A 21,562-nucleotide genomic window follows, 5' to 3' on the forward strand; every position below is an offset into this window, starting at 1 on the left:
TCGTTTACCCCCAGCACTTACCACATCAGTTTGAAATGACCCTCTTTAATTGGTACAGTCTTTAATTGGATCCGTGTTCTTCAATGCAAGGTGTGGGGGCCAATAGTGGCCCTCGGAGGCCTCTAGGGCAGTAGTTCCCAACTCTGCCCTGGAGGACCACCAGCCAGTCAGGTTTTCAGGATAACCATAATGAATATGCGTGGAGCAGATTTGCATGCCTGTCACCTCTCTCATGCATATCCATTAGGGTTATCCCCAAAACCCGAATGGCTGGTGGTCCTCCAGGGCAGAGTTGGGAACCACTGCTCCAGGGCACACTTATCATCATTTTGGGTTTATTTTTATGATACTTTCTGCCTCACTAACAAGTTCATGACAGAAAGGAGGAAATAGAGCCACATGCTTGAAGGACAAGGCATTTCTCAGCAGGTGAAGAGAATGCAATTGGAAATGTCCACCTGCTAAGGATATGCCCAATAAATAGTCTGAAGAAGGGTTAATGGGGTATATGTCACTGACACAAACTGATCAGCCATGCATGACCTCATATGAGAAGATAGTTGGCGGCTCTCCTTCAGCTCACTAGATCCAAAATGACCCCGACTTAAAAATTACTGAAGACCACTGCCCTAGATTCTCAGCTCTCCTTTTCTTCTATCATTAACAGGTCCTATTTTCAGGCTATCAGTTATATCCGCTTGCTACATAGCTATCTGGATGATTCTTCTTGTGCCACTCTCTTTTATTCACTGGTCTTTTTAAGATTAGATTATTGAAATATCATATGGCCTCTCTTAAGCAGCGACATAGTAAGGGGGTGGGGGAGGGGGGAGCAAACCACTGGCACCAACATACCTCTTTAAATATTTGCCAGCACAAGCAGCATTTTGCACCTGCTGCTTGCACTGGCCTCGGCTCCCTTAAGTTAGGTCCTAGTTGTGGGACGTGACGGCAGAAAGGAGCTGAGGCCGGCATGAGCAGCAGACGCTGCTCAATCCAGTGAACATTTCAAGAGGTACGTGGGGGCATGGGGCGCTCAAGGAGCAGGGGAAAGTGGGGGGCACACAGCATGGTGATGCCGTGCTACTGCCCTGGTGCCAACTAGAGAATGACACGGGGACAAAGTTTTTCCCCATCCCCCGCAGGAACTCATTTTCCTGTCCCTGCCCCATTCCTTCAAGCTCTGTCCTCATTTGCACAAGCCTCAAACACTTTAAAATCATACGTGTTCAAGTCTTTTACGGTTACAGCAGAGCTTACAGGAATGGGACAGGGACAGCAAAAAAAACAACAAAACAAAACCCAAAACTCATGGGGACGGGACGGGGAAACTGAGTTCCTGTGGGGACGGGGAAAAATTTGTTTCCATGTCATTCTCTAGTGCACAGGTGTCAAAGTCGGTCCTCGAGGGCCGGAATCCAGTCGGGTTTTCAGGATTTCCCCCAATGAATCTGCATGAGATCTATTTGCATGCACTGCTTTCAATGCATATTCATTGGGGAAATCCAGAAAACCCGACTGGATTCCGGCCCTCGAGGAGGGACTTTGACACCCCTGCTCTAGTGCCAACCTCCCTCGCTACGCCACTGCTTTTAAGCGCCTCCAAATTGTTCAGAACACAGCAATCTACATACTTTCTTATGCCCACAGGTCAGCCCATATTTCTCTGCTTCATGCATAACATTATTGACATCCTATATCAGGGGTGTCAAAGTCCCTCCTCGAGGGCCGGAATCCAGTCGGGTTTTCTGGATTTCCCCAATGAATATGCATTGAAAGCAGTGCATGCAAATAGATCTTATGCAGATTCATTGGGGAAATCCTGAAAACCCGACTGGATTCTGGCCCTCGAGGATCGACTTTGACACCTGTGTCCTATATCCTTCCACATTCAATTCAAGATTCTCACTCTTGCTCTCAAACTACTATTTTCTGGCAATCCTTCTTATCTCTTGTCCTTTATTCCCCATACCCCTCCCCCCCCCCCCACTAGGGCTCTGTGGTCTGCCCCAGCTTCCAGACTAACTCTGCCCCCACCCTGAGTCTTTAGTCCCTCCCTCCCACCTGCCCTTCAGCTTTTTTGTATAGCTCCCACTCTTTGGAATGGCCTCCCTGTTGAATTACACTCTACTCAATCCTATCTCACTTTTTGGGCCCTTTTAAAAACCCGTTTGTTTCTTTCAGCCATTCCTTTTTTATCACCAACCTGAACCGGTGTTGGTGCTTATCTTGGCCCAACTTACTGTTGTTTTTTTAATTTTCTCCCTCTTAATTTCCTTCTATGCTGTCCCCTTTCTGAACTTTCAATTATAGTTCTTTTCCTGATTTTTAATGTTTTTGTTGTACACCGCTCTGATTCTATTGAAGGGCAGTTTATCAGATTTTAAATAAACTAAACTTCTAACAACTAGGCTACCGTCACCCCCCCCCCCCCCAACATGTACACCAATCTTGCAAATATGCGTTATGTAAGTTCAGCAGGTATTTGGAGAATATTGCTTAGGTACCCTGCTAGAAGTGCGCACATGCTCAAGTATATGGCGGAATGCTAAACATTTATGTATGCAAAGGGCATGTAGGCCCGCATTCTCTAAACGGTGCCAGCTTTTTAGGCATCGGTAGACGCCCAAGCTCAGTGAAAAATTCATTTTAAATGATGTTCTTCACTGATCTTCAAGGCGCCTAAAAAAAATCAACACCAGAATCACACCTCCATAGGTGCTTTATGGCGCCTAGCGTGGCTAATGCCGGACGTGGCATTAGGCACCGTAAAGCACCTAGAGAGGCGTGATACACATCAAAGGAGCCAAAAATGTAGGCCAGGAAAACTATAGCCTACATTTCTAGCACCTACCTTTGTCGGAGGCGTGATTCTCTAACTAGCGCCATTGTGTGATTGATACGCAATAGAAATGCCCTTTTAAAAAAATATATATATATCTTTATTCATTTTAAAGCCAAAAATAAGTGCAACATATTCTACAGACATTTTACACTTTAACATCACTTAAATTCTATCAAATAATATTTATGACAAATACATATATCATCCCCCCCCTTTATATATATCCAACAATTGCACTCTAATTAAAAGTATCTCCCTCACCCACCCTGGACGTGTATGATCAAAGGGCAAAATCAACAATCACTCCTTACAAAATTCTGTCAATGGCTCCCAAACATCCACAATTTTCTTTGGGAAAAGTGTATACGTAGGGAAGGAGAGTACTTTGAAGGGGACCCAATGGAATAAATTGTAAGATCGTTTAATACATTTTTATAAAATCAGTCCTGGAACTTTTTGAACAGATCTCGTACTGTATAAGTAATAGAAGCTGTTTGCAAAAGGTATTACATTTGTCCAGTAAAAATATGACCTCATTGACTTGTACTCTGCATTATCTCAACCAAATCTTTTTTAAACATCATTATCGATCCCTAGGGATCCTCCCATATTTACTTGCGATACACTCAGGGTTATTTGTCCTCATTGACAAACAGCAAAAATTCCAGTTGTTCTAACCTGAAGCAGTCGAGATTTATGACCAAAAAGAGTTGAGAAATAAAATACTGCTAGGTACTCGCACAGTGTTATCATTAGGCGTCCATGCCTCATATATGCAGTACAGTTATGGTTAGCTTTATTTGATATGCTGCCTTCCTAAGCAGATATCAAAGCGGTTTACAATATATGGAATAGTAAGCAAGTACTCTAAGTAAGGATAAATATATATTTTATTGGTTAACACTATGATATTACTAACCTAGGGGCCCTTTTACTAAAGCTTAGAATGCACTAACAGAATTAGTGTGTGCCAAGTCCTAAGAAACCCGTAAGCATAAAATGGGCTTCTTAGGATTTAGCGTGTGCTAATTCTGTTAGTGCATACTTAGGGCTCCTTTTACTAAGCTGCATTAGGGCTTTAATGCACAGAATAGCGCACACTACAATGGCACGCCTGCTAGACGGTAACGCCAGCATTGAGCTGGCGTTAGCTCTAGCCGCATAGCGCAGGGTTAACGTGTGCGCGAATCTGCTGCATGCGCTGAAAATGCTTACACACCTTAGTAAAAGGAGCCCTAAGCATTAGCAAAAGGGACCCCTAGAGCTCAAATTCTATTGAAACATGTGGCAAAATATTTTACCTTGGGGTTTTATTTTTTGGTTGTATTCCTTTTTCTCCCTAATATCTTTGGGTGTGTATTTTCCTACAGTTAAGAAAAGAGATAACAAAAGGGAAATCCTTATAATTTTGTTGTACTTGCCAAGGCAATTTTCAAAGCTATTCAGCAGTATAAGTTAGCAGACTCAAAATTGCCATATCTTAGGGGTGTGCATTCGATAAAGTGATCATTCGGTTCATCTGCATGCCTTACAAAATGTAATGTGTACAAAATGGATTTAACGTGAGTTAACCTATTAATTAAATGTGTTGTTGATTTGTGCATATTGATTTTTTTTTTTAATTAAAATGAAGGTGTGAAATAAACAGAAGAATGAACCAAACCTTTTTGCCCTGGACACATTGTGATCCCCCTAATCTGGCTAAAAGCTATGTTGTCTTGTATAGTGTGTGCACTTTTGTTGAGACTGATGAGACATTCTCAGGGGCATGTTATAGGTAAAGGAAGGAAAAGAACTTGCCTAGATCTAATTTACAGATCTACAAACATCATTTTCTATTAAAATTGTACCCACATTAAAATCAGGAGCAAAGCTGGCAAATGCTTTCCCACTAAAAATTAGGTACAAAGTTGTACTCACAGACTTTGCATCTAGACCAGTGGTCTCAAATTCGCAGCCCACAGGCTGCATACAGCCGCCAGGTACTATTTTGAGGCCCTCGGTATTATAAAGAATGATTCTTTATGGAAAACGTATGCCTTAAGTGTCCGGCAGTCACTGTAACCTCACGCAAGCGCTTTCCTGCGTCTGTACGGGATTGAAAGGTGGAGTCCAATCACATGCAGACGCAGGAAAATGCTTGCGTGAGGTTACAGCAGTGAGGCGGACAATGTTCCAGAATGTAAGGTAACCATTGGAGGCAGTGCAGCTTGTGCATGTGTCCGGTGCTGGAAGAGGTGAGAGCTGAAAGCAGTTGCGGACATGACCGCCAGACACTTAAGGAACAAGTTTTCCATAAAGAATAATTTTATTTATTTAATCATTTATATACCACTTATATCCTAAATAGTTTACATTCAGGAACTTTATCATATTTCCCTATCTGTCCCAGCAGGCTCAAACTCTATCTAGTGTATCATTCTTTATAATACCGAGGGCCTCAAAATAGTTGGTCCAAAATTTTGTCTCTTGCAGTTAATACTTTGATAGATTTTCACTGTCTGCATGTTGCACTGCTTTCAGCTGTGTATAGTTGACTTATAGTTATAAGATTTATAAACTACTAGTGTTTAAGCTCGTTACATTAACAGGTGCTAGAATATATGTCTCTCTGTCTGTCTTTCTATCTCTCTCACTCCCACTATCTTTCCGTCTGTCTCTCTCCTTGGCCCCCTGTCTTTCTTTCTGTCTGTCTCTCTCCCTGGCCCGCTATCTTTCTCCATGCCCACTGTCTTTCTCCCTTCCCGCTGTGTCTTTCTTTCTTTCTCTCTCCCTGCCTGCTATCTTTCTCCATGCCCACTGTCTTTCTCCCTTCCCGCTGTGTCTTTCTTTCTTTCTCTCTCCCTGGCCCGCTATCTTTCTCCATGCCCACTGTCTTTCTCCCTTCCCGCTGTGTCTTTCTTTCTTTCTCTCTCCCTGCCTGCTATCTTTCTGTGTGTCTGTCTTTTGTTCTCGTGCGCTGAAAGCTCCAGGCCCCTTCTCCCACCTACCTTTAAATCACTCCTTTTGCCTCCTCCCCGGCCTGAACCACCACCAACCACAGTCTGAATGCTGAGCATCGGTATGCCTGCTTCCATTATTTTTGTGCTCTCCTTGGTCGTTAGACAGAGTGAGGGCAGGAGAGGGGGAATCGCAGCCACCGTGCATCCGTGCTTAAGTTGCCTCCGCATGCGCAGTAGGAGCCAGCGTCGCTGAGGGAGGGCGATGGGGAAACCGCTGCTGGCTCCTTCTACTGCGCATGCAGGGGCACGGCACCACGGAGGCGCTAAGGGTATTATTATATCGGATAGTTTAAACTTATGTTATAAAGTTCTATAAGTCAGCTATACACAGCTGAAAGCTTTATTATATTTATTATTATAAACTTATAGTTATAAGATTTATAAACTATATGACAACTTTACATGAGGTAAAACTCGTTATAGTTACTATAATTAGTTTTACTTCATGCAAAGTTGTCATTTCTTTAATAAGACATTAACTATTTTTTCAGCGGCCCTCCAAGTACCTACAAATCCAAAACGTGGCCCTGCAAAGGGTTTGAGTTTGAGACCGCTGATCTAGACCCTTGCTTTCCCAGTACTGCTGTCTAACGCAGCTGACTCTCAGGGCACTAAAAAGCCTCTGATCATCTAACAATCGTCGTTAAACCAGTTTGGCAGGTTTAGCAACCAATCATCTTTGCCAACCCAGTGCTCTAAATAGCTCACCATGTGGATTTTTGTGTGGCTGTACATTTTCCAATTCTGGTATGCAAATGAAGTCGTTAATATTAAAACAGGCATCCAATTAATGCCCTAACCTTGCATGCTAGAATCGGGTCGGTCCTAATCAACAGGTCTGCCTAGTTTTGTTTTTGTTTTCATTTTTTCCTGAGCTGAGAGTCAGTATGAGTGTAAGTGTGTGTGTGTCCAAAAAAAAAAATTGCTGTGCTGCTCCCTCCGATGACCCCCTCAGAGCCAGAATGGCATGAGGGATGCCCACTCCCTCCTACTACTGTGAAACCCTTCACCCCATGCCAGTCAAAATCGGCAGGAGGGATGTCTACTCCTTCCTGCCACCGTGAACCCCCCCAAGCTCCCTGAATCCCTCCCCCACACCCCTTAAAAAAAAAAAAAAAAAAAAATCGGCAGGAGGGAGAGAACACCCCTCCTGATCTTTTTTTTTTGGAAGGGGAGCAGGGGAAGTGGAGGGCTTGCAGTGGGGAATCAGTGCAGGGGGTTTAATGGTAGCAGGAGGGAGTGGGCATCCCTTCTGCCTATTTTGGCTGTTGTGAGGGAGTTCATGGTGGCAGGAGGGAGTGGGCATCCTTCCTGCTGATATTGGCTGGTACCGGGGGGGGGGGCTTTGTGGTGGCAGGAGGGAGTGGGCATCCCTCCTCCATTCTGGTCCTGGGGTAGGTTATCAGGGAGGGCCGTCATCGGCAGGGAGAGTGGGGGGGGGGTCAGCATGGCATTTAAAAAAAAATAAAAATGGGGCACATATTGTGTGTGTGTGTAACATACGCACATTTGTGCCATTAAAAAAAAGCCCCAACAGCTGAGTGACAGGAGGCTGCTTTGGGGTTTCCCCTGCCGCTCAGTTGTTGGGGCTTCCCCAAATCGGCTCTGCGCATGTGTCAAAGTAGCTTTCATAGCAACTGGTCGGACGGGATTACTGCAAACCTCCGTGCAAATCAATTGCATGGAAACTTGTTGGAACATCAATTGCTGTTCCATAATCAGTCAAAAAATTGGCCAACAGCAACTCGCATAGTGTTAGCAACCGTATTTAATGCTAGGTATAATCAAAAAGGGTATTACAGCCAAAACGAAAGAAGTTATCCTGCCGTTGTATCGGGCGATGGTGCTTCCATGTCTGGAGTACTGCGTCCAATATTGGTCGCCGTACCTTAAGAAGGATATGGCAATACTCAAGAGGGTTCAGAGGAGAGCGACGCGTTTGATATAAGGTATGGAAAACCTTTCATACACCGAGAGACTGGAGAAACTGGGGCTCTTTTCCCTGGAGAAGAGGAGAATTAGAGGGGACATGATAGAGACTTACAAGATCATGAAGGGCATAGAAAAAGTAGAGAGGGCGTGATAGGACAAAGTATGGTGGTATTAGGATATTGGACAATTTTCTGATGGAAAAGGGAATAGAGGGGTATAGAAAGAGGACTACTGCACAGGTCCTGGACCTGTTGGGCCACTGCGCGAGCGGATTGCTGGGCACAATGGACCTCTGGTCTGACCCAGCAGAGGCACTTCTTATGTTCTTATCTATCCCTCAGTCCTTTAAATAATCATTTTGACACATGAAGGATAAGTCTATAAACTTGAAGCTAACATTGATGCACATTACATGCATAATTGATTAGAATACTAGAACACATGTGTATGCCAATATTCTACCTAAGTATGTTCAATACTCATCTATCTTGCATTGGCAAAGAGAGCATATATATGGGTGTAGCATGGGCAGACTTCAGATTTATGCATGTAACTTATAGGATACTGTAAGATACGTGCATATCTGCCACACTTAAGCACTTGAACTTATACCAGCTCTATGGCTTACCTAAGTGTAGGCGCCTAGATGGTAGATGTGGCAATGCTGGGTTTGGTTTGTATTCTATCATTGAACCTAGGCAACTTGGTTCCATTATGTAGTCCTCTACCCTCTGTAGTCTTCTAGCCTCTTTACCCCTACATTCCTTTGTATTTTCCTACATGAGCAGTTTATATTGATTCACCATTTTGTGCATTGTGTCTGTCATAATTAGATTGTAAGCTCTTTCGAGTAGGGATCGTCTCTTGTGTGTTTAATGTACAGCATTGTGTATATCTGGTAGTTCTAGAGAAATAATAATAAGTAGTAGTACAACAACAGATTCTTACTGCGAGACTAGAGAATGACATGGGGAAAAAATCTGTCCCCGTCCCCGCCCCGTCCCCGTCCCCCCATCCTCTGCACCGCCCCGTCACCGCCGTTCCCTTCACCGCCCCGTCACCGTCACCGCCATCCCTTTCACCGCCCCGTCACCGCCACTGCCATCCCATTCACCGCCCCGTCACTGTCCCCGCAGCATTCATATAAGCCTTAGTACTGTAATATTTAGCTTATTCCTTTCTTATAAATCAAAGTTCCTGCTTCTGAACTAGAGAAAGAGATGTTCAGCTGGTAGGGCTTTGTTTATAAATTTTTATCAACACAATTAATATACTACTTTATCCTAAAGCAAAAAATAAATAAATAAATAGAATTTTTTTTTTCTACCTTTGTTGTCTGGTTTCTGCTTTCCACATCTTCTCATTCAATTCCTTCCATTCACTGTGTGTCTTCTCTCTGCGTCTTCCATTTGCTGTTACTGTGCCTCTCCCTTCACACCCCCCCCCCCAATTGGTCTAGCACCCATCTTCTTCCCTCCGCTCCCCCATAGTCTGGCATCTATCTTCTTCCCTTCCAGCATCTTTTCCCCACTCTGTCTTCCACATTTCCCTTCAGGGTCTGTTCCTCTCCACCCTCCTTCAATGTCTGTTCTATTCCTTTCCACCACCACCCTTCCCTCCCTCCTTTACCATCTGTTCCTTTTTACCACCCTTCAGCTCCTCTCATGTGGCCTATCTATCTACCTTCCTCCCTCTTATTTTCATGGCACGTTACAATGTAATTTGTGCAAGCCACTGGAGCCTGCGAGCTCGGTCCCTGTCTCATCCCCACAAACCATCTCGCTTCTGTGCTCCTATTTTCCCCATTTCTAATATCTCCCCTATATATGTGACATTGCCCCCCCCCTGTGTCCATATACCATCCCCATGGCATGTCCCCTTTATGTCTCTGTCCCTATGCCCCATGCACATAATTTCCCCTCTTTCTGTTACCTTCCTGTGTCCAGATTTCCCCTATCTTCCTCTTCCATACCAGTGTGTCTCTGCTTTTCAACCCCATCTAGCTTCTCTCCCTCTTTCTTCCCCCCTCCCCTGCTTCCAGCATCTGGCTCACCTGCCTGTCCTCCCCTTTCTTTCCTGCTGTGAGTTTTTCTTTCCATCTTCATCCCCTTGGCCCAGAATCCTTTTCACTTTCACTCCCTCCTTCCAGTGTGAGCTGGAACTGGCTGACAATATTATATTTTGAATAACTAATTTGTTTGAGGTGTTGGCTAAGGTTGGTTAACAGATCTTTGAGCAGGCCTGGTTCAGGACCTAAACGAGGAAAGCCTGTTCCTGCTTTCTGCTCGAACCCTCGTCTCACCATTATAAAGAGCACGTTGATTAGATAAAACTATTTCACAATAAAAAAAAAAAAAACCAAATACAGTACTGCTGTCACGCTGAGGGATGAAGGTCAGAGAAGGAATTATAGGATTCCAGAATCATTGGGGGGGTTATAAAAATCAGATCTCCAATCTGACCAAAATAAAACAACAAATTGGGACAACATACTCCTACAAGAAATGCTAAACAGAGGCAGTAACACGAGCGATCGCGCGGTCCCCACAGCCCCCACTCGCCCGATGGTAGCGTTTAGCCCGCTCACTCCCTCCAGCTCTCCTTAGTTTACAGGTTTTCTTTTTTGGCAACCTGCACGCTTTCAAAGAGCAGCGCACGCACGGCTGCTCAGTGTTCAATCTTCTGCTCTGCTGCAACTTCCTGTTTCCGGTTGCGTCAGAGCAGAAGATTGAATACTGAGCAGCCGCGCATGCGCGGCTCTTTGAAAGTGTGCAGGTCGCCGAAAAAGAAAGCCTGCAAACTAAGGTGAGCTGGAGGGAGGGAGCGGGCTAAATGCTACCATCGGGCGGGTGGGGCTGCGGGGGCTGCGGGGACCGTGCGATCCTTGATGCCTCACTGCGGAGACAAGACCATTCACCGCTCCATGGGGCGGTGAATGGCCTTGTCCCCGTCCCCGCAGCCACCACTATATTTCTTTCACCGTTTCGGCGGGTTACCCGTGGCTAAATGCGGTAGCCGCGGGTAAACCGCCACCGTGTCATTCTCTATGCGAGACCTCAGGACACTTAAATGGAGGCACCTCCATAGACCTTAGTAACCATATGAGGGGCTGCTGAAAAGTTCTCAGCCCAACCAAGAAGAGAATGATGTGGTCATGAAACTTACAAGTAGAGAATGACATGGTGACAAAATTCATCACCGTCCCCGTTCCCGCGGATAACCGCAGGAAATAATCCCATGTCATTTTCTAGTGTCTATTTCAGCCTCAGTCCTTCTACCCCAGCATTCTTCAAAGCAAAGCTTGCGGGTCAGTGGTTCTGGCCATTCATACTCTGATTCTTCCCTCTCTCCTTAAAGAATGACATGAAGATGGTTTCCGATGGGAACGGTGATGAATTTTGTCACCGTGTCATTCTCTACAAGTTACAAGTTATTCCATATTTTTCTCAACACTTTTCATTTCATATCATTGAAACAAAAAGTTTCAAGAAACGAGTGGGAGGACCTCAACTATCTAGTGCACTAGAAGATCCATGCTTCCCCAGCCCCTGCCTAGTACTAAAATGTGTAGCTGTCCCCTCGTCACCGAAGACCCAGACCCTTCTCTATCCCAGTCCTTAAAATCATAATATCTTGAGGGCTGTCCTCACCTGTTTACCTCACTGTCCCCTTCCTGGTACTTTGACTCGTGCATGTGGTTCAAAGATAAAGAATGGGAACAATCCTCACTTGTTCCTGCTATGGCAGTTCTCTCCAGCAAAATAGCAGCAGCCATTTTGATTGAGGAACTCGTTGTGCCATATATATAAAATGGAAAAAGTAATAGCTACACAGCAGGGGCATTTAAGGAAATTTCAAGATGTGTGGGAGCCGTTAACAAAATATTGTAATGAATAGATACAATTTTTCCCTTAAATTTATAAGCTCAATATTCAGGGAGGAGGATAATTTTTTTGTAAATTATCTAACTATATAGGAATGCTATGGAAAATTTTTTTTTTTTTATATGGTATTTATATTTTATATTTATTATGAAAGGGTGGAGAGGGAGATAATGTTATATGATATGAATTACCATTGAGTATTAAGTGATATATTTTGTTAAAATAACTTACTGTCACACTTATTGTAAGTTTTAAAATGAATAAAGATTTTATAAATATAATTAAAAAAAAAAGATTGAGGAAGCAATGGGGTAGAACAAGTGGCGATTCTTCCTGCCTCTCACTGGTAAGTTGGGATACTGGGTGGATGGGTAGGGAAGGGGCTGGGTCAGCCTTCAGTTATTGATGTAAAAGGTGGGATCTAGAGTAGTGGGGATGGGGATAGGATGGGGTTTAGCCTATATTAGGCTAGGGAGAAGAGGTTCCAGGTGACAATAGCCCACAGGACAGCTTCCATTTCAGGCCATGAAGGCCTTCTAACTAGAGAATGACATGGGGACAAATTTTTCCCTATCCCCATGGGAACTCATTTTCCCATCCCGTCCACGTGAGTTCTTTTCCTGTCCCTGCTGCATTCCTGCAGGTTCTGTCCTCATCTGCACAAGTCTCAAACACTTTAAAATCATAAGTGTTTCAGGCTTGGGCAGTTAAGGCAGAGCTTACAGGAATAAGGCAGAGCTTACAGGAATGGGGCAGGGACAGTGACAAAACTTGCGGGGACAGGACAGGGACATTGAGTTCCTGTGGGGACGGAGACAAATTCGTCCCCATGTCATTCTCTACTTTTAACTACCTGCTGCTGCCACATTAAAGGCTTTTATTTTTGATGCAGCTCTGAAAAAAATTACCTATACTACCACCACTTCTATCACTTCTTCTATCACCACCACTTCATTTTCAATTTTTAGCTATTAATGAGCATTTCTGCATGACTAGGCATCACAGCAGCTCATTAATGGCAAATTTAAATAAATTTTCGTGTCAAGTGGATTTTGCATGAAAGTTTTATTTCTGAAAAAACATACTTTTGTGAAGTAACTTTGTAAAAGTACACTTTGCACATAACAGAGAGCAACAGTGAAACAGTGGGTTTTTGGATATTTTACACAAGGAAAACACACTTTTGTGCAATCATTCACACTTCATGTTTTGTTGCCTCTGGTACCCACTTAAGATTGTGAATTCTTTGCAGCATTAACTTATTGCCATTGTACAGCACTGTGTACATTTAGTAACATTATTAAAAATAAGTATTATTACAAAATGAGTCATTTTATAGTCACAAATATGACCTATCCTAAGTATAGCTCTTGACCTCACAGATCCTGATCAAGTGCAAATGACAATGACTTTATAAAACAGGGTTAAGTATCAAAGTATGGTAGAAGCTCCCTTATCCGTCGTTATGGATTATCCAACATACCATGGCAACATCACAGCATTGTTACTGAGATGCATGCGGATGTCTGACTCTCTTTCCCGGCATCCTCCCCCCTTGGGGAGACAGTTATATGTATGCGGTCGGTGCCAGGAGCTGGAAAGCTTGAAGAAGGAAGTAAAGCGACTAGAGGACAAGATACAGGAGCTAGAAGGACTTCACACTACAGAGGACCCAATCAGGACAGCTATAGACTTCATGAATGAGAGACACATTGAGGAGGAGGTCAGGAAACTCGAGAAATTAATTGAAGAAGCCTACAGGAGGAACGAACTTCAAATGAACGATCAAGTTACACCAACAGTAACATGGAAGGGAGAACAAGAAGCAGATGACCTCATAGAAGACACCCACAGAGGAACATCGCACGAGGGGGAGAAAATGGCTAGTCGATGCCCAGGAGAGGAAGCAGCGAAGCACACCAAGGACATTGACCTCGGGCCTATACTATCGTCCACCTGGGCAAACCAGAGATATCGATGAAGAAATGGAAGCCGAGATGAAGCGAGAATGGAAAAGCGGTAACACAGTTATTATGGGAGACTTCAACTACCCCGGGATAGACTGGAGTCTTGGAAGCTCAAAATGCGCTAGGGAGACAGAATTCCTGGAGGCTATACAAGATTGTTTCATGGAGCAGCTTGTTAGAGAACCAACAAGAGGAAATGCCACTCTGGATCTAATCCTAAATGGGTTAAGGGGACCTGCAAAGGAAGTAGAGGTAGTGGGACCGTTGGGAAACAGCGATCATAACATGATCAAGTTCAAGGTTGAGGTAGGAATACCGAAAGGAAAGAGAACCATAGCGACAACTTTCAACTTCAGGAAAGGAGACTACAAAGCAATGAGGGAAATGGTAAGGAAGAAACTTAGGAACACTTCCAAAAAATGGCAAACGGTAGAACATGCCTGGTCTTTTCTCAAGAACACGGTGAGCGAGGTGCAAAATCTGTATATCCCCAGATTCAGAAAGGGGTGCAAAAAGAGTCGAACAAAAGACCCAGCGTGGATAACTAAAATAGTGAAGGAAGCGATAGGCAATAAAAAAAATTCATTCAGGAAATGGAAAAAGGACAAAACTGAGGGGAACTGGAAAGAGCACAGGAAGTATCAAAAAGAATGTCACCGAGTGGTTCGAAAAGCCAAAAGAGAATATGAAAAGAGGCTAGCCAGGGAAGCATGAAATTTCAAACCGTTCTTTAGATATGTTAAAGGGAAGCAACCGGCTAGGGAGGAGGTGGGACTGCTGGACGACGGAGACAGGAAGGGAGTGGTGAAGGAGGAGAAAGAAGTGGCAGAAAGACTTAATATGTTCTTTTCGTCTGTATTTACAAACAAAGACACATCCAACATACCGGAACCTGAGCAATTCTTCAATGGAAATCAAGCAGAAAAATTAACATCCATGGAAGTGAGCCTTGAAAATGTATGCAGGCAGATAGAAAAACTAAAAACTGACAAATCCCCGGGTCCGGACGGAATCCATCCAAGGGTTCTGAAGGAATTAAAGGAGGAGATAGCGGAACTACTGCAGCAAATTTACAATCTATCCCTGAAAACAGGCATGATCCCGGAGGACTGGAAGATAGCCAATGTTACGCCCATCTTTAAAAAGGGATCAAGAGGTGACCCGGGAAACTACAGACCGGTGAGTTTGACCTCGGTTCCGGGGAAAATGGCAGAAGCACTGATAAAAGAAAACATGGTTCTGCAAGGGGAGATCGTGCCTAACGAACTTATTGCACTTCTTCGAAGGAATTAACAAACGGATGGACAAAGGAGACCCCATAGACATCATATATCTAGATTTCCAAAAAGCCTTTGACAAGGTGCCCCATGAACGCCATGAAACTGAAGAACCATGGGGTGGAAGGAGATGTACATAGATGGATCAGAAACTGGTTGGCAGGTAGGAAACAGAGGGTAGGAGTGAAGGGCCACTACTCGGACTGGAGGAGGGTCACGAGTGGGGTCCCGCAGGACTTCGGTGCACAGGCCGCTGCTATTTAATATATTCATAAATGATCTAGAAACAGGGACGGTGCGAAATAATAAAATTTGCGGATGACACCAAACTATTTAGTGGAGCTCGGACTAAAGAGGACTGCGAAGAATTGCAAAGGGACTTGAACAAACTAGGGGAATGGGCGACGAGATGGCAGATGAAGTTCAATGTTGAGAAATGTAAAGTATTACATGTGGGAAACAAAAACCCGAGATACAACTATACGATGGGAGGGATGTTATTAAATGAGAGTGCCCAAGAAAGGGACTTGGGGGTAATGGTGGACATGACAATGAAGCCAATGGCACAGTGCGTAGCGGCCGCTAAGAAGGCAAACAGAATGCTAGGCATAATCAAGAAGGGTATTACAACCAGAACGAAAGAAGTTATCCTGCCATTGTATCGGGCGATGGTGCGTCCGCATCTGGAGTACTGCGTCCAATATTGGTCGCCGTACCTTAAGAAGGACATGGCGTTACTCGAGAGGGTTCAGAGGAGAGCGACGCATGTGATATAGGGAATGGAAAACCTTTCATACGCTGAGAGATTGGAGAAACTGGGTCTCTTTTCCCTGGAGAAGAGGAGACTTAGAGGAGATATGATAGACTTACAAGATTATGAAGGGCATAGAGAGAGTAGAGAGGGACAGATTCTTCAAACTTTCGAATAATAAAAGAACAAGAGGGCATTCAGAAAAGTTGAAAGGGGACAGATTCAAAACAAATGCTAGGAAGTTCCTCTTTACCTAACGTGTGGTGGACACCTGGAATGTGCTTCCAGAGAGCGTAATAGGGCAGAGTACAGTGCTGGGGTTCAAGAAAAGATTGGACAATTTCCTGCTGGAAAAGGGGATAGAGGGGTATAGATAGAGGATTACTGCACAGGTCCTGGACCTGTTGGGCCGCCGCGTGAGCGGACTGCTGGGCACGATGGACCTCAAATCTGACCAAGCAGAGGCATTGCTTATGTTCTTAAGTTATAAAGCATCAGTGCTAGGTAAGATTCTTGGGCACATTTTGAACTTTTTTACTCTTTTAATTTTTTGAAATATGCATTCAATTTTATTCTTCATCCACTTTTTTGTGTACGGGGGGGTGGGGGGTGGGTGCTGAAAATTTCTCAGCCCAATCAACCCACTTCCTAAATTTTGAGTGTTATTTTACCACTGTACCTGAAAAGAGTGTTATCTTATTTTGTTAAGTGCCAATTTGCAGAAACAAAATTCTATGTTTTGACATTGTTTCAGATCACTGACGGAACCGTGTCCACATCGTTCTCTTCTTGGTTGGGCTGAGAATGTTTCAGCACACCCCTCGTATTATTCAACTTTTTGATTATCCAACAACCTGTCGGTCCAGTCTACGTCAGATAATCGAGACTCTACTGTCACGGCCCTACCTTCACTGGACAGAACAAAAACAGCAGCACACCTTATTTCTCTGTCCCTTTCTATTTTCCTTTTTTGATTTCTCTTCCACTCCAGTAGGAACATGAAGCAGGCAGATAGCACAGTCTTCTGCCATCCTGAACATCAAGAGACTTCTTTGCAGAAGAACCAGGTGACTATACTGACCTGACGGGGTCAGCACCCGAAACACTCCTGAATGGCAGAAAATGGCACATATGGAAAAGTCCTGGACTCCAAAAAAATAGAAGGACCAGAATGTACTTACCATATTTCTTTCTATCCTATTCATTATTGTATTTCTACCCTCTAACCTACTGTTTCATACCGAGGTCCATTAATGTAACCATTTGTCTAGTATTGATACCAGTTTGTACACCCCGTAAATTTCATATTTAATCACTGTACGCTGCTTAGAAATTTGATAAGTTGGATTACAAATTTAAAATAAACTCAAAAACTTGAAACTTGAACAGGTGGGTAATTTGAGGGGTGGGGGAAAGAACAGAACTGATTTTTTTAATACACTGCTCTCTCTCCAATTACCAGGAGGGCTGGGGCCATTCTAAGTTGTGTCGCTCATGTCCCAGGAGGTGTCTGTGTTCCACGAAATGGCTTTTTGGATTCAGCCAAATGGCCAATGCAGCATACCAGTGCTTCCCCTAAAATGAGCCAGCAGCTGATTTGGGGCCAAACGCGATCAAGATGCACAAGTGTAACTCAAAATCTGTTGGCAGCAAATGTAGAACAACTTAGTGCAACGACTACATTCTGTCACACTTCATTACTTAAAAAGACACGCACACTAGAGCTTTGCAGTTCTTGCCCTGCAGGTCACTAACACTAGCATGTACTTGTCCTTTCAGATGAAATAAATTGATCGCTTTCTTTTGCAATGTCCGGGTCATCTTCTCTGTCCATGCATGCCTTTTCCTCCTCTCCACAATTCAAAGAATCTGAATCTTCGTACTGATCTTCACCTTTGCGACCTTCAAGACTATGTCTGATGCCATATGCAAAGTAAATCAGAAAACCTGAGAAGAAAGATAGCAGTCATTGTCAGTAAAACAGAAACACTAGAATAAAGGAATAAGGACTTATTAATGGGAGAAAGCAAGGAAAGATATTTCATACTTTAGATTGACTTATTGAATATACATTTTTAAAGTACAGTAAAACCTTGGTTTGCGAGCATAATTCGTTCTGAAAACATGCTTGTAATCCAAACTACTCATATATCAAAGTGAATTTCCCCATAAGAAATAATAGAAACTGCACAACCCAAAAAGTTTAATACAAAATACTGTATGTAACATAGAAACATGATGGGAGATAAAGGCCAAATTGCTTGTTTAGAACAGTCAGTACACTCTCCTGCAATGTCAGGGAGAGAGAAGAATCATCGGCTCAGTTGTGATGATGTGATGTGTGTATACTGTATGTACTTGTATTGCAAGACTTTGCTTGTATATCAAATTAAAATTTAATAAAATGTTTTGCTTATCTTGTAAAACACTTGCAAACCAAGTTACTTGCAATCCAAGGTTTTACTGTTTGTCTTCTGTTTTACAGCAAAGTCAGTTTTCATATTAGATGAGAGTCAAACAAAAACATTATAAAAAAATAAATACTCAAAACAAAGTACAAAAAGGTTAAGCTAAACCACAAAAATGTTCATAAAACTAGAGTACATACTGTATGCTGTCATCAAAACATCACAGAAAGCATATCAGAACTTAAGTGCTTCCTATGTGTGCACTGATATTCAAAGCTGCTCAGGCCTGAACCTTGTAACCATTTTTCTCTTTTTTCTCAAACATGTTAGCTCTCGTCTGCTTGCCAATGTTATTTATGTCAACTAATAAACATTGGTAAAGTGTCAGAAGCCCCTCATATAAGATTAACTGAGCACGTTCACATCTTTGCTATGTTGAGTTTAATGTTATTGACCAGGCATTCCGTTCACCATGTGGGAGTAATTTGGACCACATTCTTTTGCAGCATTCTTCAATACTTTGATCATTTTTACTGACCTACCGTATTTTTCGCTCCATAAGACACACTTTTTTACCACCCAAAATTGGGTGGAAATGTCGGTGTGTCTTATGCAGTGAAGATACTTTTTTTAAACACCCCGTCGTACCTTTTTAAATGCCCGCACCCAATACGGCTCTACCTAGCCTCTGTGAGCGCCCAGCTGTCTCAAGGTCCTTTGGAAGCCTCCTCTCACTCTCACTCCTAGTGTTCAGATCTAGCGTCCCGATGGGACCCTCGCAATGGGCGGGGCCTTACCTCCAAACTGATTACCGCACCCAGCGAGAGAGGTCGTCTCCGCGCTGTGACTGCCACTGAGCTAATTACGGCAGCCTACAGAGCGAACCTAGCAGGCTGCCATTGGCTTCCGAAGTATGTTGCCTCTGCTGCAGTCCTGCCCCTGACATCAGAGAGGAGGGACTAAAGTTCCTATATTGTTCTCCCTTTCTTCTCCAGAGAGTCTTTCTATACATTGGGAGCTAACATTTATGCTTGCCTTATGCGCATGGATGTTTAGAATACAAGTACATATGCAAGAATGTGCATACATGCCAAATTTCCATCTAAGGACTTTTCTGTACATACCTATGTTGTATAGTGGGAAGTTCACATCCTGGGCACAGCCTCAGCAGGTCTTACACAAATATATGTTATAGCAGAGGCTCTCAAGCAGATCCTCAGAACACACCCAGCCAGTCAGATTTTCAAGCTAACTACAATGAATATGTATAACATTAATTTGTAAGCACTGCCTCCATTTTATGCAAATTATGTCATGCATATTCATGGGGGGGGTTAAATCTTTATTATTAATGAAATTTTTTATTATAAAACAGCTCCTCCGAAACAGCTCTGGCTAGTTTTAACAGCTCACTTCAGGCTAAGGAGATTCAGCAAGTGGTTAGATGGTTTAAGAGGGAGACAGCACCCGGACTGGATGGTTTTGCTCCAGGATTTTATCAGATGCTGTCTTTCTCTTTGATCGCTCCGTCAAAAGCATACTATGATGCAGCTATAGAAAAGTGGGGTGGGGGCAGGGGCAATGTTTTGAAATTTATAGAAAACTGTTCATCGATGTTTGTTTTGGCTATAGTTTGTATTACATTTGAATGAATGGAATTTATGCCTTTTTCTTTGTACTATTTTTGTTTGAAGGAACAGAATAAAGATATAAAAATAAAAAGCTAAAGAGAAAGTACCATAACAATGTCTTTCTTATTAGACCACAAAGTCTCAAAGACCCTTGAGGGAAGGATGTTAGTCAGTAGAACAAGTAAATCCAGGTTATCTGATTGGAGTGTTTCAGTTGTGATCTGTGCTTCCACTTGATTTAGTGTTTTGTTCTCAGCTAAGCTCATTTGACCGTGCAGTGAGAAGCATGAGGAAACCCCCCACTCCAATCGGATGCATATTCATTGTTGATATATCTTGGAAACCAGGCTGGCTTTGTGTATCCCAAGGAGTAGGTTGAGAACCTTTGGCATTTAGGTGCTTCTAGTTACACCAGCTGTCGTGCCTATATACTGCATGGGTATCTACCTTGTTATGTAAGTATTTTATAAGGACTCCTATCAGGAACCCTGTTATACAACTGCCCTTAATATAACCAATATACAGTATTAAAAATGAGAAAACCACCTACCAAGTGCCATCCAGATGCTAAACCTGATCCATGTTTCACCATTTAACTGCACCATCAAGTAAATGTTCACCAAAATGCTGAACGCTGGCAAGAACGGCAGCAGAGGAACCTGAAAGGAGGGAGGGAAAACAGACAATGTAATAAGACATCGGGATATCATAAACATGGCACATCTTTCAAATTACACTAAAATGAAGACAGTTTTAAGAAAGATTTACTGCGTGCAAAACCCAGAAAGTGGGCTACACAAAATTCGCTCCCATATAAACATATAAAAGTCTATGAGGCAGGGAGAGCCAATGGTATGCTCAGTTACCCGAGAAGGGGCACAATGAGCGGGAAAAGGAGATAATATTGTCTTTTTATTGGTAAATAATGAGACCTTTTATTCAATACTTCGTTCAGTTCTGGAGACCATACCTTTGCTAAGGACATTAAAAGGATGGAAGTAGTCTTCCCTCATGAATTTACGGTTCGCGTATTGCAGATTCACTAATTTGAGGTATTCTCCGACCGCCTCTTCCTGTACTAAATTCAGGCTACACCAATCAAGAGCTGTGTGTCAAAGCAGCTCTTGATTGGTGTAGCCTGACTTTAGCAACAGGAAGAGGCGGTCGGAGCATACCGCAAGTGATTTTGCTCCTGCCTCTGCGCCCCAGCTGCCCTCTCCTGCCTATAAAAACCATATTCGTGGTTTGTCAAAATTTGCGGGGTTCTTGGAACTCCCCACGAATTTCGGGGGAGTACTGTAGTTCAGAGAAGAGCTATACAGAGTGTGCAATGCCTGTGCATCAAACTCTATAAGGGAGACCGAAAACATGCAAAATGTAGTCACAGGAGGAAATAGAAAGAGGGTCTAGATTCAGTCATGCCCTTGAGTTGAACTCACTCCTGGTAACCACAGAATGAGGGACACCATCAACCCTCTTGTGGTTTTCTTGGCTTGACACAGGAATGGTTTGCCATTACCTTCGCCTGGATAGTGTGAAGTCCCACTATGCTAATGTTAGGTGCATGACCCAGATTGGCGCTGCTGCTGAAAGCAGCCCAACAACAGACTCTATGCAATGGAGAGTTAAGTGAGTTGCCCAAGGTCACAAGGAGCAGCCATGGGATTTGAACCTGAGCCATCCAGTTTCTAGCCTGCTGCTTTGTAGTCCCCAGTTGAAATATATATCTAGCAGGATATATATTATACTACTCCATTATACTACTCTAGGATGAACAAGTTACCCATTCCAGAAGGGAAACACTCTGGCCAGTCCTGGATTTCTGCCAACCACATCTTGGTCGTTATGGGACCTGCAGCACTTAT

General features: G+C 43.4%; 1 protein-coding gene across 7 annotated transcripts in view; it reads right to left on the reverse strand.

Annotated features, from left to right (window-relative positions):
• Positions 1 to 16,949: 16,949 nt before the first annotated feature.
• Positions 16,950 to 21,562, reverse strand: part of SLC7A2 (solute carrier family 7 member 2) — a 185,534-nt gene continuing 180,921 nt past the window's right edge. For all 7 annotated transcript variants that reach the window (XM_033944290.1, XM_033944272.1, XM_033944241.1 and 4 more), the window contains 2 exons: positions 20,248 to 20,356; positions 16,950 to 17,605 (listed from right to left, as the gene is read on the reverse strand). In XM_033944290.1, the coding sequence (XP_033800181.1) occupies positions 17,415 to 17,605; positions 20,248 to 20,356 (300 nt within the window). In that variant the 3' untranslated portion in view covers positions 16,950 to 17,414. The remainder of the gene's footprint in view (positions 17,606 to 20,247; positions 20,357 to 21,562) is intronic.

This window comes from Geotrypetes seraphini, chromosome 1, assembly GCF_902459505.1.
Source record: "Geotrypetes seraphini chromosome 1, aGeoSer1.1, whole genome shotgun sequence".
Lineage (NCBI taxonomy): Eukaryota > Metazoa > Chordata > Amphibia > Gymnophiona > Dermophiidae > Geotrypetes > Geotrypetes seraphini.